The 25,481-nt window shown below is 38.0% G+C and overlaps 1 protein-coding gene across 2 annotated transcripts in view; it reads right to left on the reverse strand.

Annotated features, from left to right (window-relative positions):
* POU6F2 (POU class 6 homeobox 2) overlaps positions 1-25,481 on the reverse strand; it is a 307,385-nt gene that overhangs the window by 87,853 nt on the left and 194,051 nt on the right. For both annotated transcript variants that reach the window (XM_062498125.1, XM_062498133.1), the window contains exon 5: positions 7,991-8,298. In XM_062498125.1, coding sequence (XP_062354109.1) covers positions 7,991-8,298 — 308 coding nt within the window. The remainder of the gene's footprint in view (positions 1-7,990; positions 8,299-25,481) is intronic.

The raw sequence follows: 25,481 nt of genomic DNA on the forward strand, positions 1-25,481 counted from the left end.
GGAGGGCTGCACCCCATGGAAGAATGATCCATACCACAGCAGTTTTGGGAGGAGTGATGCTCATGAGATTGGATCCATACTGGAGAAGTTCACAGGGAACTACATCCTATAGGAAGGGACCCCTCAATCTTGCGGGGGAAGGACTCCACTCACTGAGCAGCAGAATAAAACTTTGGGTGATGAACTGACCAAAACTCTCACCCCTGTCTCTCTGTGCTGTTAGTGGGAAGGAGGGAGGGGCTGGGGGAAAAAGGTGTTTTTAAGGATTTTTAGTTCTCACTATCCTCCTCTGACTTTGTTAGTAACAGATTCACTTTGTACTTCTAAATTGAACCTGTTTGGCTCATGCAGTGTTTTCTCCTGATCCTTATCTCAACTCATGAACCCTTTGTTGAATTTTTTTCTCTACTCTGTCCAGCTGTGGCAGGGGAGGATGAGTGAGGGGCCTTTGTAGGAGTTTGGCCAGTGTCAAACCATGACAGGAGGACATGTACTGCTAAGTGCCCATTTGTTTAAATGATCCTAATTTCCTCATATCCTAGCCCACAAGGAGTTCTTAGAAAGACACATTTTCTGACTGTGTCTGAGGTGGTAACCTCTGACTTACTAGTTTTCCACTTTTCATAGAATTGTTAATTACTTCAAACAAAAGTAGAAGGTTGGTGGAGAAGGACAAAAAATGAAACAAGAAGGATTTGGAAAGATCATGTTTCCAATCTAACCCCTTCAATAAAAGGATATTTTTTCTTTAGCCTAAATTGTTTCTAGTTGCACCTCTAAGGTCAGAATAAGCCAAGAGAATGAAAGGAACAAGCATCCTGATGGGCTGCCTGAAGCTGCCTGGTGTTACGGATCAGCGTAAAACCAGCTCTCTTTCCTGTGCCTGGGCCGATGTAACTCACTGGAGTGGCAAATTACATCAGACCTACAGCTGTAACCCGACATTATGATTAATTTGATCAGTAATTTCTCCTGTTTTTCATTTTAATCGGTGTGACTATTCTGCTGTGGCAGGTCTTTCAGATCTAATTAAGATAAATTTCAGAGTAAAAGACTTGGCAGAATTTTCGAGTCAAATCCGAGCGTCAAGTGTGAAGACCTGCAGCACTAGTCAATCAATTTCCAGTAAAGACGGCAGACTGTAACTCAGCAATCAACCCATTAACACTTAAGCAAATTTCATAATCTCCAGGCCTGTGCTTAGTTACTCTCTCAAAACATTCTGGCTACCAATAAAAAGGAGAAAGTATTACTGTTCTTAAACACCTGCATCTGCTAAAACCACTAACAGTATCCAGAAGTGGACACTCTAATAGATCTCAGCAATACTGCCAAAAAAAAGGCTTAATTTTCAAATTTAAAACACAGTCTGGAATGGTTTGTTGTTTGCTTTTTTTTTCTTCTCTTCCTAGCAGTATTTAGGAGTTAAGCAACCTTTTTTAGGTGCTTTTTTGCACAATGAGCCTTAGTGATATAAAACAGGGCAATACCAATCAGAAAATATTATTCCTCAGATTCAGTAAGACCCAAGCCCACCAAGTTCTCAATGTCCACTTCCTTCCAAGTAGAAAGATTATTTTCCCACAAAACTAGAAACCTGTGATGACTTGCATTTTTTTTAAATACAAAGATATGAGGGATATGAAAAATAGGGGAAAATAACGTAATGCTTTAGAATATTCTCTACTTTCTTTAAAAAATTTTGGAAATATGAGTAAAAAAATAAATTAAGATAAATGAATGCTAACAGAACAGATCAACTTGATTTATATCTGAGGGGCTGCGTCAACGTTTTCTGTCCTTAAGAACCCCAAGGGTCCTACTCTCTACCTAGAGAGGCTTTGGAAATAGAAGACCTTATGGGATATGTATCCTTTCCCAAATTTGTTCTGGGAGGATGTTATTTATTTATTTTCCCATTTATTAAATACTTCAGTTGCTTTTGGGAGTTTATTAAATGCTCCCATTTCAGAAGCCAGAGCAAGCTGTTTGCTGGGCAAACATCTCCACTCTCCTCTCCTTCAGAGGATTCTCTAGCAAATGGTTTCTTTTATTAGCCTCAGTATCTGCCCCTTGGGTGCTAATAATGCCAGTTGTTTTGCTCAAAGATTAATTTCTTTTGCTTTAAATGTGAGTCAGACACCAGTCTTCCTTGTGCTTCTGAAATAGCAGCAGCTGCAGAGTACATTTCGATGGACCAGACAGCCAGTGCTTCACCTGCAAGAAGGTTTCCTTAGGAAAAGACAATGTGTGCTTATAGAATCTGTTTGAGATTGTTTAAACATGTCTGCTCTGTTTAAATGCAGTATTAAACAGCTTTACAGGGTGAAGTCCCAATGCCTTAAAGACCCCAAAATGCAGTGAAGTGCTGGGAGAAGGAAGACTGTTGAGGAGAATAAGATTTGGAATTCTGCTCGTTGTGTGGATGGACACAAGTCTTACACACAGCTGAAACTAGCTTTTCTGTGGAAATTACACCCATGAATCTCCAAGGAGACATGAATACCAGCAGCCCTCAAATAAGCTAGCCATAGCAGGAAACCAGCTGGCATGTCTCTGCACTGTTCACCAGCGCCAGGGGTACAGAAGATCCTGAGTGTCCAGCCAGGATAAACTACCATGTTGTCATATCAGACCAGCCCAGCTGGTGGAAGACCAGGATGAGTATGACCATGGAAGTGACAGAATAGGTAAGAGAAAAGGAAGAAAGGAGGGCCTGATGGCGGTGAAACTCAAATCCAACAATTCCTCAAGTAAAGTTCAAATTTGTGAACAGTAATAAAGGTTCACAGAACTACTGCAGTGGCAAAAAGAAGAGCACAAAACCAAAAGGAGAGTGCCTGAATCACAACAGCATTTGCAGTGGGTAATAGTCATACATGTGTGTGTGTGGTACATAAGTACCATGACTTCCTCACTAGTGGAAATTTTTACTCAAGTACTCATGAAATCATATTTATCAATCCACAAAAATCTTTACAATACTATAGGAATACACAGAAATTCAAAACTGTCAGTAGAACAAGGTGTTCAAATTTTTCTGTTTGAAATGAACAGTGGGAAGAAATAAGCAAAATATTCTCAACATATTACCAAGCTTAACTCAATTTAGTTGACTGCAGGGGACTTTCCATGCCATTAGTTTAGAGCTGAGACTGAGGTCTTGGCAGTATCTCCCAGAGAATCCACCAGAGGATCTCTCCTAGAGGTCTACCCAAGATCAGCACTTCATCTGGCTCACTCTCACTAGGTGATGGGCATGAACCTTCTCCAATAAATGTCTTTCATACTTGTCTATATCACCTATTGCCTTCTGATGTGGGCTATCTCACTCCCCATTTATACAAAAAATTAGGAGATTTTAAACAATGGATCCAAAGCACTGCATTTACTCACCATTTAGAAAATATTTTTTTTGTCAAATTGATTACTAAGCAATTTGCAAACAAATTAAATCAGTCATACATTGCACAGTATCTTATGCGAAAGAGGATAGATAATTTTAGCAAAACAGAGCAACCCCCCAAACTCAGTAGGATTACTGGTGTCACAATATCAATCAAATTTTCTTAAACTCAGGATTCAATAACCATGAGAGAAAATATATCAAGTCTTGGATGTGAACATGATCATAAAGACAGACCATGAGCATAATCCTTGAAAAATTGGCATTTATCAAGCTGACAGAGACTTGGTTGTGACTTCTGTATCTTAAAGATATGTAAATGTGACAAAGTCTCAGAAAACACTGAGATTTCTTCAAAACTGGTCTTTCCTTAATGAGAAGCTAACCAGTGAATGAGGCTGGGTGGAAGAGGAAGGGGTAGTTTGTTTTGTGTGACTATTGGAGCCTCAGACATCAGTCCCTCATTTGCAGCTGAGTATTCGAGCCTTTCTGCTTTTCTTTGTTCCTTTGTTATAAAAGTGTTGAGTCTCCAAATACATTATTTAAGATTAGTATGAAAATTTAATCTGAAGGTGGTTCTGGTTTTGGCATCCTAAAGTTTGCTATTACTTAGAAGATTTTTGTGCTGTTGTCATCTCCTCACTTCCCTTCTTCCCTATTTTTATTCTTATTTTTTTTTCTCACTCATCATCTTCCATCAGCTGCAGTTACTGTAGGCAGACTTCTGTGACAAAAGCGACTCTTCAGGAAAGAGTTCTGAAAACGGTCAGAATAATTTTACAGTAAGAAAATCTCTGGGGGATTTCCTGTTTGTCTGTTCCTATTCACACACAAACACAACAGTAGAAATCATTGAGAATTTGTCTATTCCTATAGTGTAGCTCTCCCTTTGCAGGTCTGGCTATGTGTACATTCATCCTGTCCATATCTCTAAAATATACAGTGAGTGTCAGCACCAGAAGCTAACCTTTGTTTTTCAGAGCCAGCTAAATGTATTTTGCTGGTAGAAAGTGCCTTAATCTGGTAGTCAAGCAGAATAATTAGCTACTTAGTGCTATGCTCATCAATCAATTAGCACAATGAAGATAAACATCAGACTATGATTATCTTCATGAGGAATTTCACCATTTTAGAAGGGAGGGAGAAAGTCTTCTGTCATCTACCTGACCCACTACTTCCTGAAAGAAAGCTCAGCTTTTAAAAATTCTTCTCTGGTTGTTGTCTCTTGCAAATCAACAATGACCTTGCCTCTGCAGTGTTTGGCTTTTGCCAATGTAAATCTGGAGCCCCTTCATTATTGTTAGCAAAAAATTCATGTCCTGAATATAAAGGGAGGTTTTACATCTTTCTACATAATCATTAAAAGACCCTATAAAAAGTAGTTTTGTAACTACAATTCAGCCCACTGAATCATATAAAGAAGAGTGATAAAATTAGAACAGAGTATTACAGAATAATCTGACAAGAATAATTCTGAGACTTTTTACTGGTGTACACTGCAACAGCATTATTAATTTCTGATCGGCTAGCAAAGTACCTCACCCAAGTATACCTAAGCAAGTCACTTTCATTTAATTTGCCTTCTGAAGGACATGACAGCATCTGTAAGTTTTGAGATGTAATTGCTGTTATCCTTCAGTTTTTTGAAACAAACACAATCATCCTCCTGAATTAGTGACTTTCTGTGACAATTTTTTGAGGTTGCATTTTTTTAAACTAATATCTTTCAGACAGATTCTGAATAATGTAAGAGGATAAAGCCCACATGAAAAAAAGTCAAGAATTCAGAAATGAAATTTCAGCTGTCAAACTTTAACTTAGTTGTTGTTTATTCCCTTAATATTCTTCAAACAAAATCCATTTCACTCTAGTTCATAAAGAACATTACCCTTGAGAACATAATACGTATTACTTTTGTTTTAGGTTGATTTTTAAGTTGGAGCATTGAACATTTTAAAAATCCACATTCTAAGCAGCTATTATAAGGAACTGCTGCCAAACTTGTGCTCCCTCCTTTTGTTTGTTTTTTTTTTTTTTTAACTGCCTGTGTGAAAGAAAATAATTTCAGATCCAGTCATCAAGATGGATGTACAAGGGTAAAGCAGCCTTTCTCTGCAGGATTTAGAATGGAAAGACAAATTTCATGGAAGAGATCTTACTGCTCTGATTTAGAAAACTACCCAAACAATTATATAAAAAGTACAATATCAGTTCCTCTGGAGATATTTCTGAGTGTCACTTGCTTTCATATAAAAGAGTCTCAGAATTCCTGGTAATATTACAGAGCACGCTTCAAGTTTTAATTACTTCTAGGGAAACTTGAGCAATATTACACTTGCAGTAGAAATGCTTTAAAGATGGCTAAAAGGCCAAAAGAATGACCCTGCATGCACTGCTTAAGGTGAGGGCTGAAGTAGTGTGCCCAGTTCTGGCTTCTCTTCTGATTGTCAGTACACAGCATGTTTGTATCTGTGAACAAACTTTGGGATTTCATGGCTGTTTAAATGATGAGGATCAGAGAGGAAAGACCACTAAAACTACTTATCCCACAATTTGTTAGCAAACTTTTAATGCTAAGGCAGAATTAACATCTAATGACTTCTAATTCCTTCACTACTGTTCTGAAGGTATCCCAGTCAAGCAACTGGCTTGGCAGCACTGGCTGAGCTCAGGCCAGGGGAAATGCCAGACCTCTCACACTGGTGTATTTCATTAAGTGTAATCCCAATTGCTAAATCCGTCAAGGGACAGTGTTTGAACTAAAAACACCTCAGAGTACTTGGCTCCCTTCTTTCACTTCTGTTGAGTCTGCCACATCCAGACTGCTCTCAGATGGGTAGTTGGGAGCATAAGGATGCTACAGAGTGATATATGCCAAGGTATCTGTGTAGTAGTATTGTCATCTACCAGGAAAGTTTTTACTTGCTTTTATTGTACTTCTGAAAATGAGAGGTGACCCAGGGAAGCTAACAGTAGAAAAAATCTGTAGATCACAGGTAAAACTGGAAATACTCACATTCATCTGAGATTTACATTGGATCAAAGGCTAAATAAAAGTTAAGACCTCAAATTCAGTGTTAGTACAACCCTCTCGAGGTATGTTGTCTGAGATAATCCCACTTCTTTCCTACTCCAACTCTAATTTATGTGTGCATTTGCTTTGTTTGTAGAACTTAATGACTTTTGAAACACAATATTTAGCAGTTTTTAGCAAATTTTAGGCAGTTTTAGCAAAATACCATGTATACAGTATGTGCATATATTACAGCTGTACCAAGATAATAAAATGTAACAGAAGCTTCCCTGAAAATATCCATGTCTCTGTATATCAATAATCTGCATATAAAAAAGCCCCAAAGCACTCACTAATATGATAGCTTGGGCATTAAGTAATGCATAGGTAGTCCTTAAGACAAGACAGAGAAGAAGCTCTAGAAACATTATTCTCTAAGAAAAAAGTTCAGCAAGCAAGGACACATCTCTTGCAGACTTTTAAGTCTATTATCTAAACCACTTTTAAAAATCAGATTTGATGCAATTTAGTTGAAGCTTGGATTAATGCAGGTTTAACTGGCCACATGTGAGAAAAGCTGTTTTGTAAACCAATTCCCTTAATTGTCTAAAAAAGGATTGTTTAATTATTAAGCTTATGCAGTTTTATTTCTGCAGGAAATGGATCCAAATCCATCAGTGTGGATAAAACATTTTAAGTAGTGACTCAAAATTTAAAGACTAAAGCTGATAAAGACTTTCCTGGTTTCTAAGTGCAGTTTCACTGCCTAGTGAATGAGACTCCACTCACTTCACAGATTACCCTGGTGTTCAGAATCACACTACTTATGGATACAGTCAAAGCTGCTCTTGCACAATGAGAAGGTAGCACGACACGTAGTGCAAGAGCACCCAACTCTAAGAACATAGGACCATTGGACCAGAGCTCTCCTGTTTCTGCCCAGGACTTCTAAGATGGGCAGAGATGAGCATCAGTATGGATGTGGTAGCTGTTGGTCTATTAAAAAAGAACCATGTCATTGGAGTGAGCACCTGTGAATGGCATTAACTAGCATCCTTAGCTTTGGAATCTATACTAATAACCTTAGCAAAAGTATTTGATTATTAGCAGGGTAAAAATTAGGACTGTGGTTTCAAGAGGAGAGGTAACACATCTACCCCTTGCGCATGTCCATCAGCAGAAGCTGACAGTCAGCATCATTTAATGAACAGCTAATATTTTTATCCTCTTAAGTTATCATAAAGGGTGATTGCTGGGCAAATGCCTTTTGTGAATGCCACATGATGAATTTGTGGAAAAAAATTAGAGAGTTTTCTATGGGTTTTACAATATGGACTATGAAAGCAAAAGACATTTACTCTTCAGGAAGCAGCATCCTAGAACCATCATTAGGTAAGCTTTTCTGGTTTATCATGCCTTTTAGCTGTTCTAAGCTGAATGCCCGTAAGGATTTAGTAAGACAATGTGGAATTTCTCAGCCTGTGTGGTCAGAAGGCTTGGTTTCTCCTTGCAGTGAGAGAGAATGCACATGCTGGTTTTAGACCTTTAGGGATTTGTATGTAGCATCCTACCTGCAATGGATTTGGTGAAGTAAGAGGAGATGGAAGGCCGTGACCTGGTGACTGGCTGGGTTTCTGAGGGGAGCTGGAGGACTGTGGGGCTGGAGGTGGTTGGCTCTGGCTCTGGGACTGTGTTTGGCTCTGCTGTGGTGGTGCTGATGGCTGTGGCTGTGATTGCTGGGTCTGCTGGGTTGGCTGTGGAGTCTGTGCCTGCTGAGCTTGCTGCTGCTGCTGCTGGCTTTGCTGCTGCTGCTGCTGTTGATGCTGGAGCTGCTGAAGATGCTGAAGCTGTTGAAGCTGGGAGTTCAGGGATGAGGTAGCTGTGAATTGAAGAGAGGGAAGGGAGTTATACAAGTTTCAGTAATACCTACTGTGTTAAAAGTATTCTAGATAAAATTCCGGTTCTGTTACTTTGAGGGGCATTCTGCTTACTGAGGACAGCTGGCCCTAGACTTCAGTATGTGGGAGGAAATTGTTCCAAACAATAATAGCCTGTGGTTCTGCCTGTATTACTCTGTGGTAAAGAGCCAGACTTCCCCAGGGGCAATGAAAGCAAACTTTTGAAAAGACTAGAGGTCTGCCCACAGGATGGGGCTCAGAGCTGACCAGGATTCTTTGCTCAGACAAGCTTACCAGTGAAGCCAACAGGAATATTATCTGCCTAGAGAAGAGAGGAACAGATTATCACTATTCCTATAAGTATAGCAAGAGCTTATAACATGAACCAGTGCTGTTATATAAAAGAGGAGAAAGCCATAGTCATAAAATAAAGGATACTCTGAAAAGAACTTTGTCATGTCATTATGCAGTAGGTAACAGGAAATAAAACATTCAGCTGTGAAATTTCTTGTGCAATGCCTAGGGAGAAAAAAATACCTAATAAAATGTGTGTGTCTCTGAAATAAGAACTGCTCCTTATAATTCACATCTAAAAGCTATAAATTCGTTCTTGTAACTTGCACTGCTCACTTATTCCAGATAGTGAAGGTCTGGTGTGTTTTGCTAGCATATGCTTCATATGCAATGTTTGGAAGTGCGTGGCTCACATCAACCTGCTGGCACAAAGGAGCAAACTTTATTTCCCAGACACTTTCAAACTGACTAGAAAATTCATTAAATTCAGGAAGACAGGAAGTTTTCATAGGGGTGTCACTAAGGAAGAACAGCTTTGAGCAGCAGCAAGAGCATCACAGAAGACTGATGTTTTCTGGGATTATGCTCTGAAAAAGTCACCTTGGTCTTCAGCCATACCCATGTTAATCATCATCTTAAGGGTTGAATTAGTTAGCTATAAGATCCCAAGAGAAACAACTTGCAAGGTCATTATGATATTTTTCACTCTGTATACTTATTTGCCAGCACCACCCAGTATTCCAATTTCTACCCACAGAAGCAAAAGTAAACTAGGAATTAATTAAATTTGTAATTTTTAAAATGGCACTCAGATTTCATGGCCAGAAACTCTGTTGACCAAGTTATTTGTGGACTGGCAGATAAAGCCAAGTCATCTCCACTTTCTTTTCATGCCAACATCCTGATTTCAACCTTCTAGATGTCTGTGCCCTGAGGTTGAACCTAAGGTCTTGGTACGACTTATGAAATCAATGAGCCATAAACCGGAATAAGAAAAAAATATATAATAAAATGGTGAAAGATGAGGCAGAAAGAGTAAGCCAGAAAAGGCTTTAAGAAGGAAAATATAAGACTTGATAGGAAGAGCTGGTGGTTCTCCATTCCCAGCTCATAGCTGATCTAAATTTTCTTTCAACAGATGCAGGAATCAAACTGGAAACATGTCTTAACAAGAATTATAGCCATGTGTATGTGACTTCAACAAAGAATCCTAATAATACAAAGAAGGACTGATGATACCAATATATTTCTATCAAAAAAGTTACTCATAGAAGTTTTTTGCTTCAACAGAAAGCATAGTGACCACCAGATTAAAAACATGCATGGTATCTCTTGCAAAAGAAATCACCCTGGAGAAGTAAGTGAACACTCCCATTCATTTCCCAATGATAATTTGTACCTAAATACCCCAAAGCCAACAGGGTAGTGAGTGGAAATATAATAGGAAATCTAGACCAGCTCTTTCTGTTGTGCATTCCATTTCTTCAGCTGTGATAATTTAGCAGACTAGATGAACCACTGACAACTAGAACCAAGACTTCAAACTGACCCTTACTGCATCCACAGACTCCAATATAGAAATTAATTAAATGACATCCCACAGAATCAAAACTTCTAATCTACATGGCTCATGGAGAGGAATGAGGGACTGTTTTATGTTGTACATGCCAAACTGGACAGGAGGAGACAAAACCTTCTCATCTAGGAGTAGAAAATCTTTGTTTTCAGTACTGCTCAATATTTGAAGGTTGGTGAATGCAGGAAGATTGCTATCTCTACCATTTGCTTTCATACTGGAAATTAAAACATTCTTGCTGGGGTAGGAGGTATTCCCTGAAAGATAATCTGATTAATGAAGAATAGTTACTTCATGGAAAAGTTGCCAAGTTTACTGCCAGTAACTGCAAAAAAATATTCAAATATTCAACTTCTTGGTTTTTTGTGTAATTAATTTAAAAAGCCTCTCTGAAGCTGAGCTATAAATTGCATTGAAATGGCTTACAGAGGTATGATTTTTAAACATGCTGTTGCTAAACAACATGTTCAGCAAGAACAGGAAGGACAGCTAGAACAGAAAAAGGTGTTCTGAAAGCCACACAGTAGGTATACAGTGAAGGTGGATTTAGGGCTCTGGATCATGCCTGCAGTCTGGTGCTCATGCTCCCGAGTTGAACTGCCTCTCACAGTGTGTGTACTATCCACAGCAGGGGTTGTGTCATATTATTGTTTGCAATCAAATCCAATCCAACTCCCAGAGCTTGCTTACATAGCTCATCCATTATAAATCGTATACCTGTCTAGCATTTGTCACTTTCTGCAGAGATTGGAGCCTGATGGAATTTCAGGTGGTACAACAGTGTTATGCCTGCATGTATAAAAGATAACATGCACTGCCTACCTCACAGGAATCTGTTTTATGACTTACTGGCTAACAGCTGGGCAAAACTTTGACATATTTTAGTGAAAAGTGCTACTTTTGCAATTGCATTCAAGAATTAGAAAGGCTTCCAAAGAATTACAGAAAGTTCTTTCTATGGTTAAAAAGGTCAACATAAAGTACATCACTTTATAAGAGAGATGCAACTAAAAAATGTATGCAAGCTATGAAAAGCTGTGAGGAAAATCCACAAATGCTGCATGACATTTCAACCCTCCCTAAAAAAATACATGTTGAATGTATAGCGGGTATCCAAGAAAACAGTAAGTATAACTAATATCTATGAAGAAACAATGGTATGAGGGGTTTTAAAACCTATGGTTCAAGAAACTTTTTGCTTGTGTGGTGTTCTGGCAGACTTTCCATGAGATCACCCCATGGTTTACAATCCTACTTTAAGCAGATTATACTTATAGTATCGAAGCATTTACATTAAAATAAGAGGCATGGAGTTAAGTGGTGCGAATCAATGGTCAAGAGGCAGTGACAGCAAACTTTCTATTCTCCTAGGTCATCTGCTACAATACTTCTCACAGATCTCAAGCTACTTTGTGGATTAGAGAAAGTTATGACCTAAAGCACATACTACTCCTTGACTTTCTTTGGGGGATACCTTAGGCACAGTGTTGCCATGCATTTGCAATATTCACACAAAATGTGTCGTTTCATATTCTATTCCTCTGTTGATTACCTGCACAGGAAACTGAAATGAAATGAAAATGCCCTTCTGCCAAGTAGAGTGTTACAATGGGGAAAATTCACCTCTGAAGCAACCATGCTGAAAGAAGGAGTCTGATCCATGACAGGGGAATGACTGAAGCTTTGTCATCGTGGGCAAACTGAAGAGGGTCTGTCTTCATTTCCCAAGCCTGATTAATGGAGAATAGTAGCAATTGTCTGCTGCCTCTGGCTAACATATTGTGACATAAGTAGGGGAATATGCCTGGTTATACATTAGGTTAAAACATAAATTTTAAAGTTTAATCATGATCCCTCTAAGAAGCCAGGTACATAAGTGTGCTCACAAGTGTTTATACAATAAAAACAATTTAAAATTAGGACTCCTTCTTCACCTTTCCCTCACAATATAAACTCAGATTCTTAAGACCTCTACAGTGCTTGGCAGAAGATCAAATTAATATTCAGGGATTCAAATTGTATCTAGAATCTGCTCTTGTGGATGAGCTTCACATAATATCTGATTTATTTTATTAATGTTTTGTGTATGTTTGTTTCTGTGCAAAGAGGAAGGAGGGGTAGGAGGAATAAGAAACAATTTTAGCTTACAAACAATTGTGCTACTCTAGCTTCTCTCCTGCTATTTATGTAATTGTATAGCTGTTCTTCAGTGCCTTGATACAATGTACAATGGACTAAAAAGAAGAAAATCATACATTAAACCTTTTCCTATTTGACTGAGCACAGAACTTGACTCCTGCCATTTCAAGGGCTTAATGCCTTTTTCCACTTCCCCAGTAATGGAGAATGGATTTGCATTGCCTTAAACTGAAAAGTGTAACTAACTTAAGCATCTGGGCTTGCGTTTGAACTGACATGGCTCGCTTTTTTTTCCACCCTGTTGTTTCTCTTCTAATGAGGTTTATGCCTTTCTTTTCTTTGAAACAGATTTCTAAAGATTGAATACACACATTGAACAATCTCTGCGAGCCTGCATTTACATTCTCTCCCTCCTGGGTAATGAGCAGTAGGTTAGCCAAATACCCGTGTTTTTCCATATGCTCGGATTTTCTTTTCGAGAGTAAAATGTGACTTCTTTTAAATATGTTAGCATCCTCTTTGTGAAAAAAAAAATCCCTGAAGGGCTGGACTTGTGGCTGAAGAGATTAGTAATGGGATACAGAGCATATTATTTCTAAATCACTGGTTCAAATTCAGCCTAGGTCAATATAGGGAACAAAAGTCATGGCACTTTAATGGTGCTTTTGCATGTTTACTACCATACAGAAGATATATTAAATGTATAGAAGTCATATGAACACACAGATATCCACAGAGAGCCTGCCTGCATTGGAAGAAGTTTGCCAGACAATCAAGGTAATAAATTGATGGTCTCACAACATCTAACGAGGAAGATCAAAAAGACTATGGACTTGAATGGCATCAATTGACATCTGTATTTACACTTTCAGCAGAGAGTCTAAGAATGGAAAGAGCACATGGATCAGGTCATCTCCTTGTTCCTAAAGGTGATCCCTCAAGGTTACAGGTGCAAAACACAGATGGGGTTATGGGGAGAAACCTGTATCGCCAATAGTCCTCTGCACCAATTCTGCAGATAAACAGAGGGCTTCACTTTCTAGTGTTGTCATATCCAGCATCGTTCATGAGCACTAAATTCACTTTAAAGAATGTAGGCAATAAAAAGGAAGTGTTAAGAAGAAAACCATCATAATTTATATGGTGTCTGTGGTGTCTCTACATTTTGATGAATACTGGAGCTTCCCTGAAAAATGATCCACTGCATTAAATAAATCTGATATGTTTTTCCCTTACCAAACTTTAAAATGTAGAATAATCCACTAAAATCTAAAGAAAAAAAAATAAAAATAAGAAAAAGTTCCAAGGTGGAGAGCTTGACTAAGTATCAGGACAAGTATGTTTAGAATAATTCCCATTTTAAGTTAATCTAGGGGCTATTTTCCTCTAGTTTATGACAACACTCTGCAAGTAAAGTTCCCTGAGCATATTGCGAAAATTGCATTAACCTATTTAAAATGCCCAAAGGCAAGAACAAGCTGGTGAAATTAGACTTTAATAAGCCATTTGCTTTCTCAGTTCAAATGGGACCTTAGGTCTCATATTGTACAAATGGTTGAAATATTAACAGGAGTCGGGGTATCATCAACACATGGGATCAATCAGGATGGCTTGTCTTGGGATTCTCATTTAAAGATGGGCAATTAAGCATAGTATGACTACACCGTAAGTGTTTGAATGCCAAAGTCTGTGTGTCAAACAAGTAATCTAGACATGGTAAATTCCTAAATTTTACCAGCCAATTTTTTATTTTTTTTTTTTTTGGTGTGAAAACATAACTCACAGATTGGGGGTAGGATCTTACAATTAAGTCCTTATGCCAGATTAAAGCAGTTTTCTAATTACAGAATGCAAAACCAGTCCTAGATTGTCTAGGAACAGAATAGAAAATCAATTTGAGTGGCATGTTATTCCTACAGAGTGGATTTCCAGACCACATTGAGCCCATACTGATGTTCCTGTGGACCGGAATTCAAGATAATCCCCAAATTTGTGGGAAAAATTCTTCAGGACTCCTGAGCAAGAAACTAATTGACAGTGAAAAGATTACCACATACAGGCCATCAGAACCCAATGTAAGGCTTCACAGCTGAAGGGATTTGACAAGGAATGGATGAATGACACAAAAAATTAACTTTGAAACAACAGTCTGCTGACTCAGAGAACAATGATCATGATTTATAATGAATGTGAGACAAAATCTGGGCAGTCTCTGCACATACAACCTTTAATTAGAAGAACTGCAACTTATTTTTGCTCTCCTAACTCTTTCAGATGCTCTAACATTGATGGGAACTGTATGGCACTTATGCAGATGAAGTGTTTGACATATTCAAAGTAGAAATACTTGTAGAAAAAGCAATGTAACAACATACAGCCCCAGAAGCCTTGGAAGAGGTTGTGCAGAGTCCTGTCCTACAGTACAGAGAGTAACAGGTCCCCAGTCCACTAGGTATCCTGCCATTTCTCCTGACAGCATGCCTATGTGAGGCCTTGGGGCTAAGTCTTGTCAAGAGGAGCTTGTTGAACTGCTTGGTGGCTTCAGAGTGATATTGCATTCTTTCAGATAATAAGTCTGCAGTTGCATCTTCTACAATTGTTTATGGTAAATGGCTCTTTGGACAAAGAAATATTTATCCACTTGTAGCTTCAGCAATGGTTCTTTGAATATTAGGAAATACAATTGGGAATTACTCTTCAAAGAGTCTTTGAAGTGCTTTGATGTTTCCTTAACTAAAAGTGAAATTACTGTAAGTGAAAAATAACAGGTATTTTGTACATGTGTGTGTTTGCGTGGGTTTTTTTTTAAATTACATAATCAAATAGCAGATCAAAATGTTTGTGGTTTAAAAGGTTAGTCTGTATGATGAGTTTGTGAAAATGTCCTGGGAATGGCACAGGATAATGTTAAATTCTCCCAGCCTCAACCTAGGGAAGCAATACAGGCTATAATGTCCAGAAGGTGACTTGGTATGAGTGTTTGCTTTCATTTCTCAGCTGCTCACTGTAGCCATGTTTCCATCATTTTTCACTTCCAGTCTTTTCTGAAAGAAAAAAGACTTGAAACTCTGTTTTCTATTAAGAACTCTAAGAGTCAAGCACCTGTAAATTCTATTCTTTGTGTATGAATTCCAGCCAAAGAAGTTATCTGAACAGCAGTGAGAAGAGGCCATGGAATGACTCAGGAAACAGCAACACATACACTATAAGAAGAAAGGGGGGGAAATGCAGCACAGCCCACTTCTTCTCTTTACAATCAATAAAACTACAACAGCAAGTACAAGAACCAGGTGCAAAAATGGCAGTTCTACCTTGTTGCACACAAATTCTCTGCTGGAGCAGTGACTCGAGCTTCAACCTTGTTAACAGGCCCTGTTTTTCTCAATATAGCCTAGAACTTCTGCTTTTACCAAGACATGAAAAATTAAAAATAGCAGTAACAGGGTAAAAAAAGTGGGGGAGAACACAAAGCAAAACAAAACACAGGCTTCAATGCCCCCAGTCCCTCCTCACCACTCCTCACCTGCTGGGGCATAAATGCAGCACCATGTTGAACATGGTATTCTTCACCAGGCACAGAAGAATAAAAATGGACTAAAAAGCTTTGTCTGAGCCTTAAGGGGCATTGCTTTAATAGCTGTGGTCCAGAAACAATCTTGAGCACAGGCTGGTGAAGAGGTGCTGTGCTAGGTGCTGTAACATTACTATGTGAGTAGAAGATAGAGGTGTTCTTTCTTTAGATGAGGGATCAGTGTTTCTCTAGACTATGCAACTACCTCCACACTAGAAATTATAGAAGAGCTGGGAGGTGAACTTTAATTTGGTAATCTGTCATACTACAAGCTATTCCTGAAAGTATGTACCACCAGGAAGGTACATGCTGCTTGCCTACTTTCACTTACAGTTACTCTATTTTGCTGTCTTTAAGAATCTTCCATTAATTTTATTATATGCCATGCATAATAAGAACACTGCACTTAGTTATGTGCATTTCAAAATATACCATAGTATCTGTAGCTGTTTTCCTTTTGTAACATTTAAGGTCCGTTTGAGGCAATCTGCCTATAGTATTTGGGTATAGATAGACTGACTAGGTATTTGGCACAGATAGACTGCTCAGTTTTAGTTTGTAGTGGCTGAATATGAGATTTCTTTCCTGTCTCTACAGTTCATCAGCCAAACATCTTTCTGATTCAGATGCTACTCCTAGTTTGGCTGTGCTTGGCATCTATCACCTTTGTGCAGCAACAGTGAATTAGCTGCACTTTGGGTGCTTATGTGCTCCCATCTACCAAATTTCCTGCTCACCAGTGAAATAAACTGGTTATTCACATACTGCTCATCAGTAAAGAATTTGGTTGGGAGACTTAGGGGGAAGATTTTATAGTTAAACCTCATCCACAGGCTGTGAAGTCAGTCACACTTCTGTTAGGATGAGCCCCATGCACAGCTGAAGAGATGGACTGGGGAGTCCAGAAAAGCAGCTGCATTGCACTACTCAAGTCAACACACTGTGCCCTTCACGGCTTCCACAAGCACACAGAAAACCCCATGCTCTTTGATAATTTGTATATTTTTATACTGTGCTGAAAAGTAGCAGTTAATAGCAATCCTTTAAGCAAACTCCATCTAAATCTTACCTTGGCTCTTAAGTTGCTTCTTCAAGGTTAATAATTTTTACTTTGAAAGGAACACATAGACATTAATAAAAGAATTTCCATGTAAATAATGTATATATTTACATATTGTATATATTTACATAGAGCCAGAGTCCCCAGTTATAGAAGAAGAACAAAATCCAAAGGATGTAAAGGAAGAATTTTCATCTGGCAAAAAATGTCCTCAAAAATAATTCACCATTTATGTACACATAGTCAGTCTGAACAGAATATTGGCACCCTTTTGATGCAGTAATGAATACCTTACTACCCTGATGAATGAAAATACTTGATTTTCAGTCCAGTTAATAGAAGAAAAGCTGAATTTGGTTGCTAATCTGTGATTCTCTGAAAAAACTAATACGAAACTAAACTAAACTAACTTTGCCATCCTTAAGGCAACACTGCCCTAATTTTAATATTCAGAATAATGAAATATTTTAAATAGGAGTTTGTGTCTCATCAGCTGTGTTAGCTATACCAAATCTTAATGATACTACAAAACATTACCAATGCATTAAGGCTGTTATACATATTAAATACGCCTGCTATCCATGGCATCCTTTTAAGAATTATAGAAGAATCCTCCAGAATTTACTCTAAAAATACAGAAAATTCATAAGAGAATGCACCATAACAGGCATATTTTATTCATCCTATAAAAACATACTGGCAGTGATGTATCTGGGTTGTGTGAAGTTTCCAAACAACTACAATTTTCTTTTAAAATTGTATTGTTATATTTCATCTTTTGATATAATAATGCAAAAGCTACCTTAACCTGTAGAGAATTAAGAAAATTTTGATAACAATGAAAATACTGGTCACAATGTGAAATTGATTGCTAATGTATAGCCATAGATAATGATGTTTGGGGGTGGAGTGCAAGAGGAGAGAATTTGCTGCTCGCAGATTCCCTTGTTTTTGAAATTTATGGATTTCTCATCCTCTTGCAAAAATCCACTGACTAATGTAGGTAGAAATACTGTACCATTACTGGGCAAACATCATTACTCTATTTACTGCACTAACTCCAATGCCAATTAAATGGAGATGAACTTGTTTCAAAAAACTCTATTTTACTGGAAAACCTGGACCATTCAACAGTACAAAACAAAGAAATACATGTCAGTGCCAGTACAAGATCTAGCTTTTTTGCTTAAATTAATTTCTAATTTTAAAAGTTAGTGGAAAAAGCACCGAGCAAGTGGGATGAACTTTCTGACATGGCAACCCTCAGAAAAAAAAGTTGGCACAGTTAGTGCACATGGAAATCTGAAACCACTACTTTACATTTGTTTTGCCAAGTTTTAACTAAGAAGATACAAAGACTGTTCCTTTCATTTTCAGTGCCAGGGATTTTGTCTTTACTCTGTTGATTTTAATAGCTCGCTCAGAAGCTTGGAAATGAATGTTTCTTCCATCATCAATTTAAAACTTTTCCATTTGCCAACTATGAGTGTTTATTCTACTGTGTATTTTCAACAAAGCCAAAATGAATATGGGTCCCTTTGATTTTCCATCCAAGTGCCAGAGAGCATGGGGCAAACTAATTTTTCATCTCCATCCTTAAGGCAGAGCCAGGTCCAGCATCATATGACCACAAGACTACTCCTTTTCTCCCTTCTCTCCCACAGTCTTCAAAAATATGGCCAGTTTTGGACTCATGTTTGTCCAAAGTCTGCCTGGAAGGATCAGCTCTACAGAGGTCCTCCAGCCTTCTACAGATTATGGCAGCTCCTATGGCCATCATCTCCAGTGGTTAACTACTGGTCTCATGTAGAACCTCCTCTTTGTGCACATATGGCCCCAACAGCTTCTCTTCTCTACCAGCTGTAGACACATTTACTTCTTTATAGCTTACAGAATTTTGATGGCACTCCAGCAATCCTCACCCTTGAACAGGGAACTGAATTAAATGCAAATCTGGCTAAACATTGTTGTCAGAAAATAACATTATACATGTGATTATGAAAAAAAACTGTGCAAAAGTTGTGTAAATTCCTGCCTTTATTTTTTCAGGAATGTATAAGGATGGTTTTTTTGCCAATAGCTACTCAGTCATTAGAGGTTTTGAGAACTGTATCAGGAAACAGCTAAAAAGATAAGACCCATAAGTGAAGGCTAGTGTTCTGTAAGCAATCATCCAGTGAAAAAGATTTCATTAAGATGTTTGCAGCATACACTGGTGACCATTTTATGTATTTGGATTATGGATCACATGGATTTTCAGCTCGTAAAGAAGCTAATGCCAGGAAAGCATCTTATGTTTTAAAGTTTTACACTGGAAAATTAAGAGTGGAGGCCAAGAACATAAGACCTCTGATACTTATGAATCAACACTGGCCCCCAGACCCATACCGACAAAACCAAAAAGTAATTATTTTTTTTAATGCAGCAGTATCCTTAAATAGATTAAATCTAGCAGCTCATAATCATCTCTCACAATGAAATGACATCTGACTTCATGCAAAATAGCTTCAACTAGGAACTTTGCTGGTTTAACTGATGTCACAATGATTTTCAGACTTGATCACAATATATCTGCAAAATAGATAAGCTTTAGATATCTGCATGATTCTGTCAGTTTTTTCAGCTGCAACTGGTAGTGGTCTTTTTGTTGTGTACTGTCTAATGGGTGTCTTGCAGACCTGCATCTCACTTGACTGAGAGGACTCAGTGTTCCCTGTCAATAGCCCTGAGAAGACCACAAGGAAAATGTGCAAAGCACCACCTACATATTGTGCCAGCACAGGCAGGAATACAGAGCACATGCCACAGAGCAGCTCTCTCCTGCTGAAATTCAGAAGAATGCTACTGGCTTACGTACTGATCTGCAACTTTAATTTTCCCACAGAATGCCTTAATCAGAAACCATTTTCATAATTTGTAAACACAGCCAAATGTTTGATTCCAGGCTGTTTAACTGATCAAACCTTTGGGTAGAAAAATAAAATAAATAACAATCAAACCATCAAACAAAGAAAGCAGTTATAAATAATTAAATATGCTGTACTGACACATACTATTTCCATCTGGATGCTGTGCTTCCACAATATAAAGCACAGATTTCCTAATGAGGGAAAAAATTTAAAACATCCTGTATGACAGAACAAGTCAGATCAGAATCAGGGATTTAGGACTGACTGTCTTATACATGAAAATCAGCACCTGGGAATCCACTATCTATTCTGAACCTACCAGACCTGCACCACCTTGGGCACAGCAGTTAATCTCACTTTCCTGCTCTATAAAAGAAAAAGAGGGATAATAAACTTCACTTCCCCCACCACAGGAAGCTAAATTAGTAAAGTACAGCAATGTGTCTGAAAATCATCAAAAAGAAGAGAGGGGGGTCAAAGATGCACAAAATTTTATTTCCCCATGGAAAATATTGTTGTAGAGCTACTACCTACATGGTGTTAATGAGAGATACATGATTCAAAAGCATTCATTGTTTGTTCTAATTTTTTTTATAATGTCTGAGTAATGCTTTTATTCCCAGCAGCTCACAGAACTTTTTAAGATCTACAACAAGTAGGATGTTTTTTAAGATGAACTTTCAGGTTAGGCACACTTTAGGCATTTATCTCACACTGGAATGAAAGGATACCTCAGAATGAACACCAGTCATGGATTTTCTGGAAGATTAGTACTCAGATTTCATTGCACACCTCTTTGAGTACCTCTATAATTGGAGACACACCAGTGGAACTAGCTAAACTAAACTAGCTAATGATAATGACAATAAAAAAATCCAAAAGAAAATGTCACCAACAAGGCATCAAAGATAATAAAGTGATTCCTCCAGTACAGGAAGCTAGGCCAGAGAAACAGGAGGATAAAAAAAGAAAACAAAGGAAAACAAATTCAAGGGTGATAACTATAGGACCCCAGTGGGCTTGTTATATGAATAGTCTGCAGGCAACCACGTCCTGCTGCTGTGATGCTTCATAAATTCTATCATCTTGCTAAGAAGCTGAAGACTACTGACCTCACTTCCTCTGCTAATAAGACTGTGCTGCTTTGGGCCTGGACTTTTATGATACTTATGAAATGTGTGTGAGCCATCGTGTGAGCCTCCTTCCTTCTTACACCACTGACTACTGCCTCCCTAATTACAGAAGGACAATGGCAAATGAAGACTTCTCTCTCTCTTTTGTGCAACAGTCCCTTCTTCCCCTCTTCCTAAACCTTTGTAAAATGTTTTTCAGGCTCTTAGGACCAGTGATGCTACGACTGCCTTGGTTTCTGAATATAGCACAAGTAATCACAGTAATCAACCAAGAAATCTGAGTAGATTTTATGATGCTCACATACAGGTATGACATTTATACATGCCAGAAAGACCTTAATGCATTATAAAGGCTGTGCAGGGAGTATTCAGCCGTTTTGTCCTAAGAGAACATGTAGCAAGCATCAGAAAGCCAAAGAGAGAGCAGCCACAAAGTATTTTGGAAATACTTTTCAAACATGAAGACTACATATGCTGTGTAGGCAAAAGCTCTCCTTATTGCAGCTCAAAAACAGAAGAAAGCAGCTACTCTTCTTAGCACTTTCTTTTGAAGAGTAAAATACACAAAGGCAGCTGAGACAACGTCCAGCCCAGCTGGCTACAGATACTCATGATCATGAAAAATCCAGAGAAAGGCAGGCCTATGACTTGTCCTGTCCATATTTTCCATCATTTTCTTCCCAGTCTAAAAAGGCACAAGACAAATCAAGGCAGTCCTTTTGTCTTTACACAACAGGGCAAAAATGCATTCATAAGAAAAAGGGAAGTCTTGTCCATCAGCTGCCTACAGCTTTGAGTGTTCAGCAATGTAAACATGTACCAAGGATGTGCCTTTAAAATTTTACAGTATTATTCAGTATTATACAGTATTAAAAAAAATAAAATCCACCATTATTTCTTTCTAGTATCTCCACAGAGATCACTGGCACTGGGAAACAAAAAAGTACCAAAAAACAAACCCTCACAGATGCCTTCTTTTCCCACAGACATCCTCTTACCCTTAAAAACCTCCAATGGTCATCTCTTGCAGCTGGTGGATTACATTACAGATGTCCATGCTGAGTAGCCTTACCTTTAGTTATCTCAAAACAAAAATGCTGCAAATAATAATATACAAATCAACACAGCTGACAAAGACAGACCAAACTCTTCTCCAGGTATCACAGAGAAATGAGGACAGTAGTCATGGAATTGGCATTTCTGAAACAATGAGGAAAATGCAGCCTTTACTTACATAGTTCTAAGAGCTCTGTGTCTTCTGGATATGACTTTCTCTTTGCTACAGTTGTGCCACTAATGCTGCTCAACACTTGCTTTGCCACTCTTAAGAGATAACACAGCAGACATCAACTGTCTAAACTTCCTGTCCTTCCCAACAAGGTAGGTATGCAAATCCTTAGCAGAGTACATGGCAATAAAACTTCAAATAAACAGTCAAAACCAAACCAAACCAAATCAAAAATTAAATACTATAACAAGTCTAAAAAACCTAGTATCTTTCTGACTTTTTCATAGCTCCTACATGGGATCAAGTATTATCTTTATTGTGTTGTCACTCTTATTAAGCAGAGCCAGCTTGTATTTAAGAATTTCATTATTTTCTTTTCTACAGGACATAAGACGACATTAGGAGCCTGCTGAGCATTCTCAGACAGATCCAATCTGTTCTGCCTTGCACAGTCCAGTGATCAACTTGACTGAGAATGCAGAATGGCCCTGTGGAGCATCAGGGACCACCACCAGGTATTCCACATGACTCTGTGCCAGTGACACTGCACAGTGTGCTCACAGAAGGAGGGTGCACTATGTACTGGAGGGAAGGAAGGAAGGAAGGAAGGAAGGAAGGAAGGAAGGAAGGAAGGAAGGAAGGAAGGAAGGAAGGAAGGAAGGAAGGAAGGAAGGAAGGAAGGAAGGAAAGGAAAGGAAAGGAAAGAACCAGAGACAAATGTGAGTGGCACAGCTATAATTCTTTATGAAGTAGCAGGTAAGATTGATTGTCAGGGGTCAAAAGGCCAGGTCAAATTTTGCTCATTCCTCCACTGAATGTCATTTTTGTTTTCCCTGTCACCAGATAGCTTTAAAAAAAATTGCAACTCCTTCCTCATTATCTAGGACTTGGATCCCTTCCTGCCATACAGTATTAATGAAACTGTGCTTCAAGATTGGCCTTCATCTTTGAGGTTCTTCTTCATGTAATTCTTCTCTTAAGTACTACAGACTGAGGACAATTTTAAAGATTGCTTTCTCACACAGAGTAGTTGGAAAATTGCTGCTACAGTGAGAATGATTTGAAAACATACATGCAGTATCAATGTCTGAATGAACAAAAGTGTAACTAAATCATAGAAAGTCCAAAGCCTACACAACAATGTAATTGGATCGTGGTTAAATCTCTGGAACTTTTATGGAATCCTTAAAAAAACAACATGATACAATATTTTTAAATAATTTATGAAAACCTCACCACCACTCATATTTGTTATAATTACTAGCTATGAAATACTGCAGTAACATTAATACTGAAATAATCCATCAATTTACTGTGAATTTGATTTATATGTTACTGATTCAGGTAAGAATATAGCAAATAATTCCTTTAAAAATTAGCAGCTAAATTAATTGAAGTTAAATTACATCTATGTTGTAAAGTTTCAGCTGGATTAAAAGGGGATGCCACCCAAAGGATGCTTAGGATGCTTCCTCAAATAATACCATTTTGTGTCAAAGATAAGTTTAGGTTGAGTTATGCTCTTTTGAATTTAGATAAAGACAATATTCACGTGTTTATTCAGTGCTTTTCACACAGGGATCTCAGGGTAAATTATACAAATAATTAAACCTCCTCTGAAGACTATCCCTGTGAGAACTACCTCTGTGTTTACAGGAACAGAATCAGAAACCATCTGGTGACAGAATGAGAGGATTTACTAAATTAATTTTCATTAAACACATTGCTGAACAGGGTGGTCTAAGTATGTTAACTGATTTACATAATACCTTCTTTTATATAGAAAAATGATCTTTTAAAATATTTATAATCACTCTTGGGCAAAAACATCTTGAAATTCTGTGCTGAATTGGCATAGAGTAGCATTTCACACACATTTAATTTCCCTGCAGAAGCAAATGCGGTGACTTCCATGAAACTATCAGCACAAATGGCATCTAGACAGGGAATTCAAAATGTTTCATTAAAAAGACAGGTTTTAACTCTGAAGAGCAGATAAAAATAAATAATAGCTCAAAACAAAAGAAAAGGTTTCAAAATGCTTTGTGTACTCTCTATCTGCAACCTGGGAGAGCTATTTCCAGGCCTGGCTGCTGCAAGAACACAAGTTAGTATCTGTTTGCTTCCAGCCACAGACAGAGGATAATACCCATTTTAAATGTACAGAATTCAGCTCACAGAGTAGTGAATCACAAAATTATTTAAAATAGGCACAAGAGGTTTATAAGTTGAAAGTAATTATTTAATCCAAATCCTGAGAGCACCTGGCTCTCCTGTGATATTCAAAAGCCAATGGTGTTGTTTGAAACAGATCAATTTTGGGAACTTCTGGTATTTTTTCGACCTGATTGGGTTTTCAGGGCATGCAAAAAGTGCTTTCAAAATATTAGTCAGAATAACTCAGTTTTGATAGAAATAGAAGAAATTTCATCAGAATAAAAGAAGAACAGTGAGGGGAAATATAGAGAAAAAACATTCTTATACAAAGCTAAGTTTTCTTTCAGGATGTTTTTTCACTCCAAAGTTCCAGTAGCAACAAAATTTGACTTTTGCAGTTTGAGGTCAGATGAGAATGGCAGTAATTAGAATTTGAATAGAAGGCTTGTCATTAAAATAATTTTGCTTAGAGCACCATGTTTGACTGTACTTTGCTTGTCTAGCCATATTGCAATGTGGACATTCTTCTGCACGCCCACTGCAGTGTATCAGTTTAAAACATGGACTACTCTACATCTCTAATGTGGGAAGCAGAATTAAAAGATCAGTCCCAGTATCCAGATAAAAGCAATTGTAAAACAGAGTTGGGCTGTGTCTAGGAGAGCCTGTATTTATTATGCAAAATGACTGATTATATTAAACCAGCTGGGTTTTGCATGGGGCCTTGTTCACTGAAATATTAATAGATGACATTTAGCTAAACAGTACAACAGAACCCTGATAGTCTGCTGAGAACTGTCACCATAAACACACTATACTTCCTCCAATAAATACTAATTCACAGCTTACCAAACTGCCATGCTTTCACCTGAGAAGCATCAGGCTTCTCTACTACCCAGTGCTCTTAGAAATTACACAGTTTATTTTTCTTTTTATTTTCTTTTTTTTTTCTTTGTCTTTTTGCTACATCTAGCTCAGAAACTGAGAAGGCAGTGAGTCCTTTACCTCTCAGGCAGGAGCAGAGAGCATGGGTAGGTCCCTGTGGATATAACACAGGCAGCTGCTCTCTTCAGTAGTCTGGAAGCAACACAGATTGT

The sequence above is a fragment of the Cinclus cinclus genome, chromosome 1, assembly GCF_963662255.1.
Source record: "Cinclus cinclus chromosome 1, bCinCin1.1, whole genome shotgun sequence".
In the NCBI taxonomy this organism is placed as follows: domain Eukaryota; kingdom Metazoa; phylum Chordata; class Aves; order Passeriformes; family Cinclidae; genus Cinclus; species Cinclus cinclus.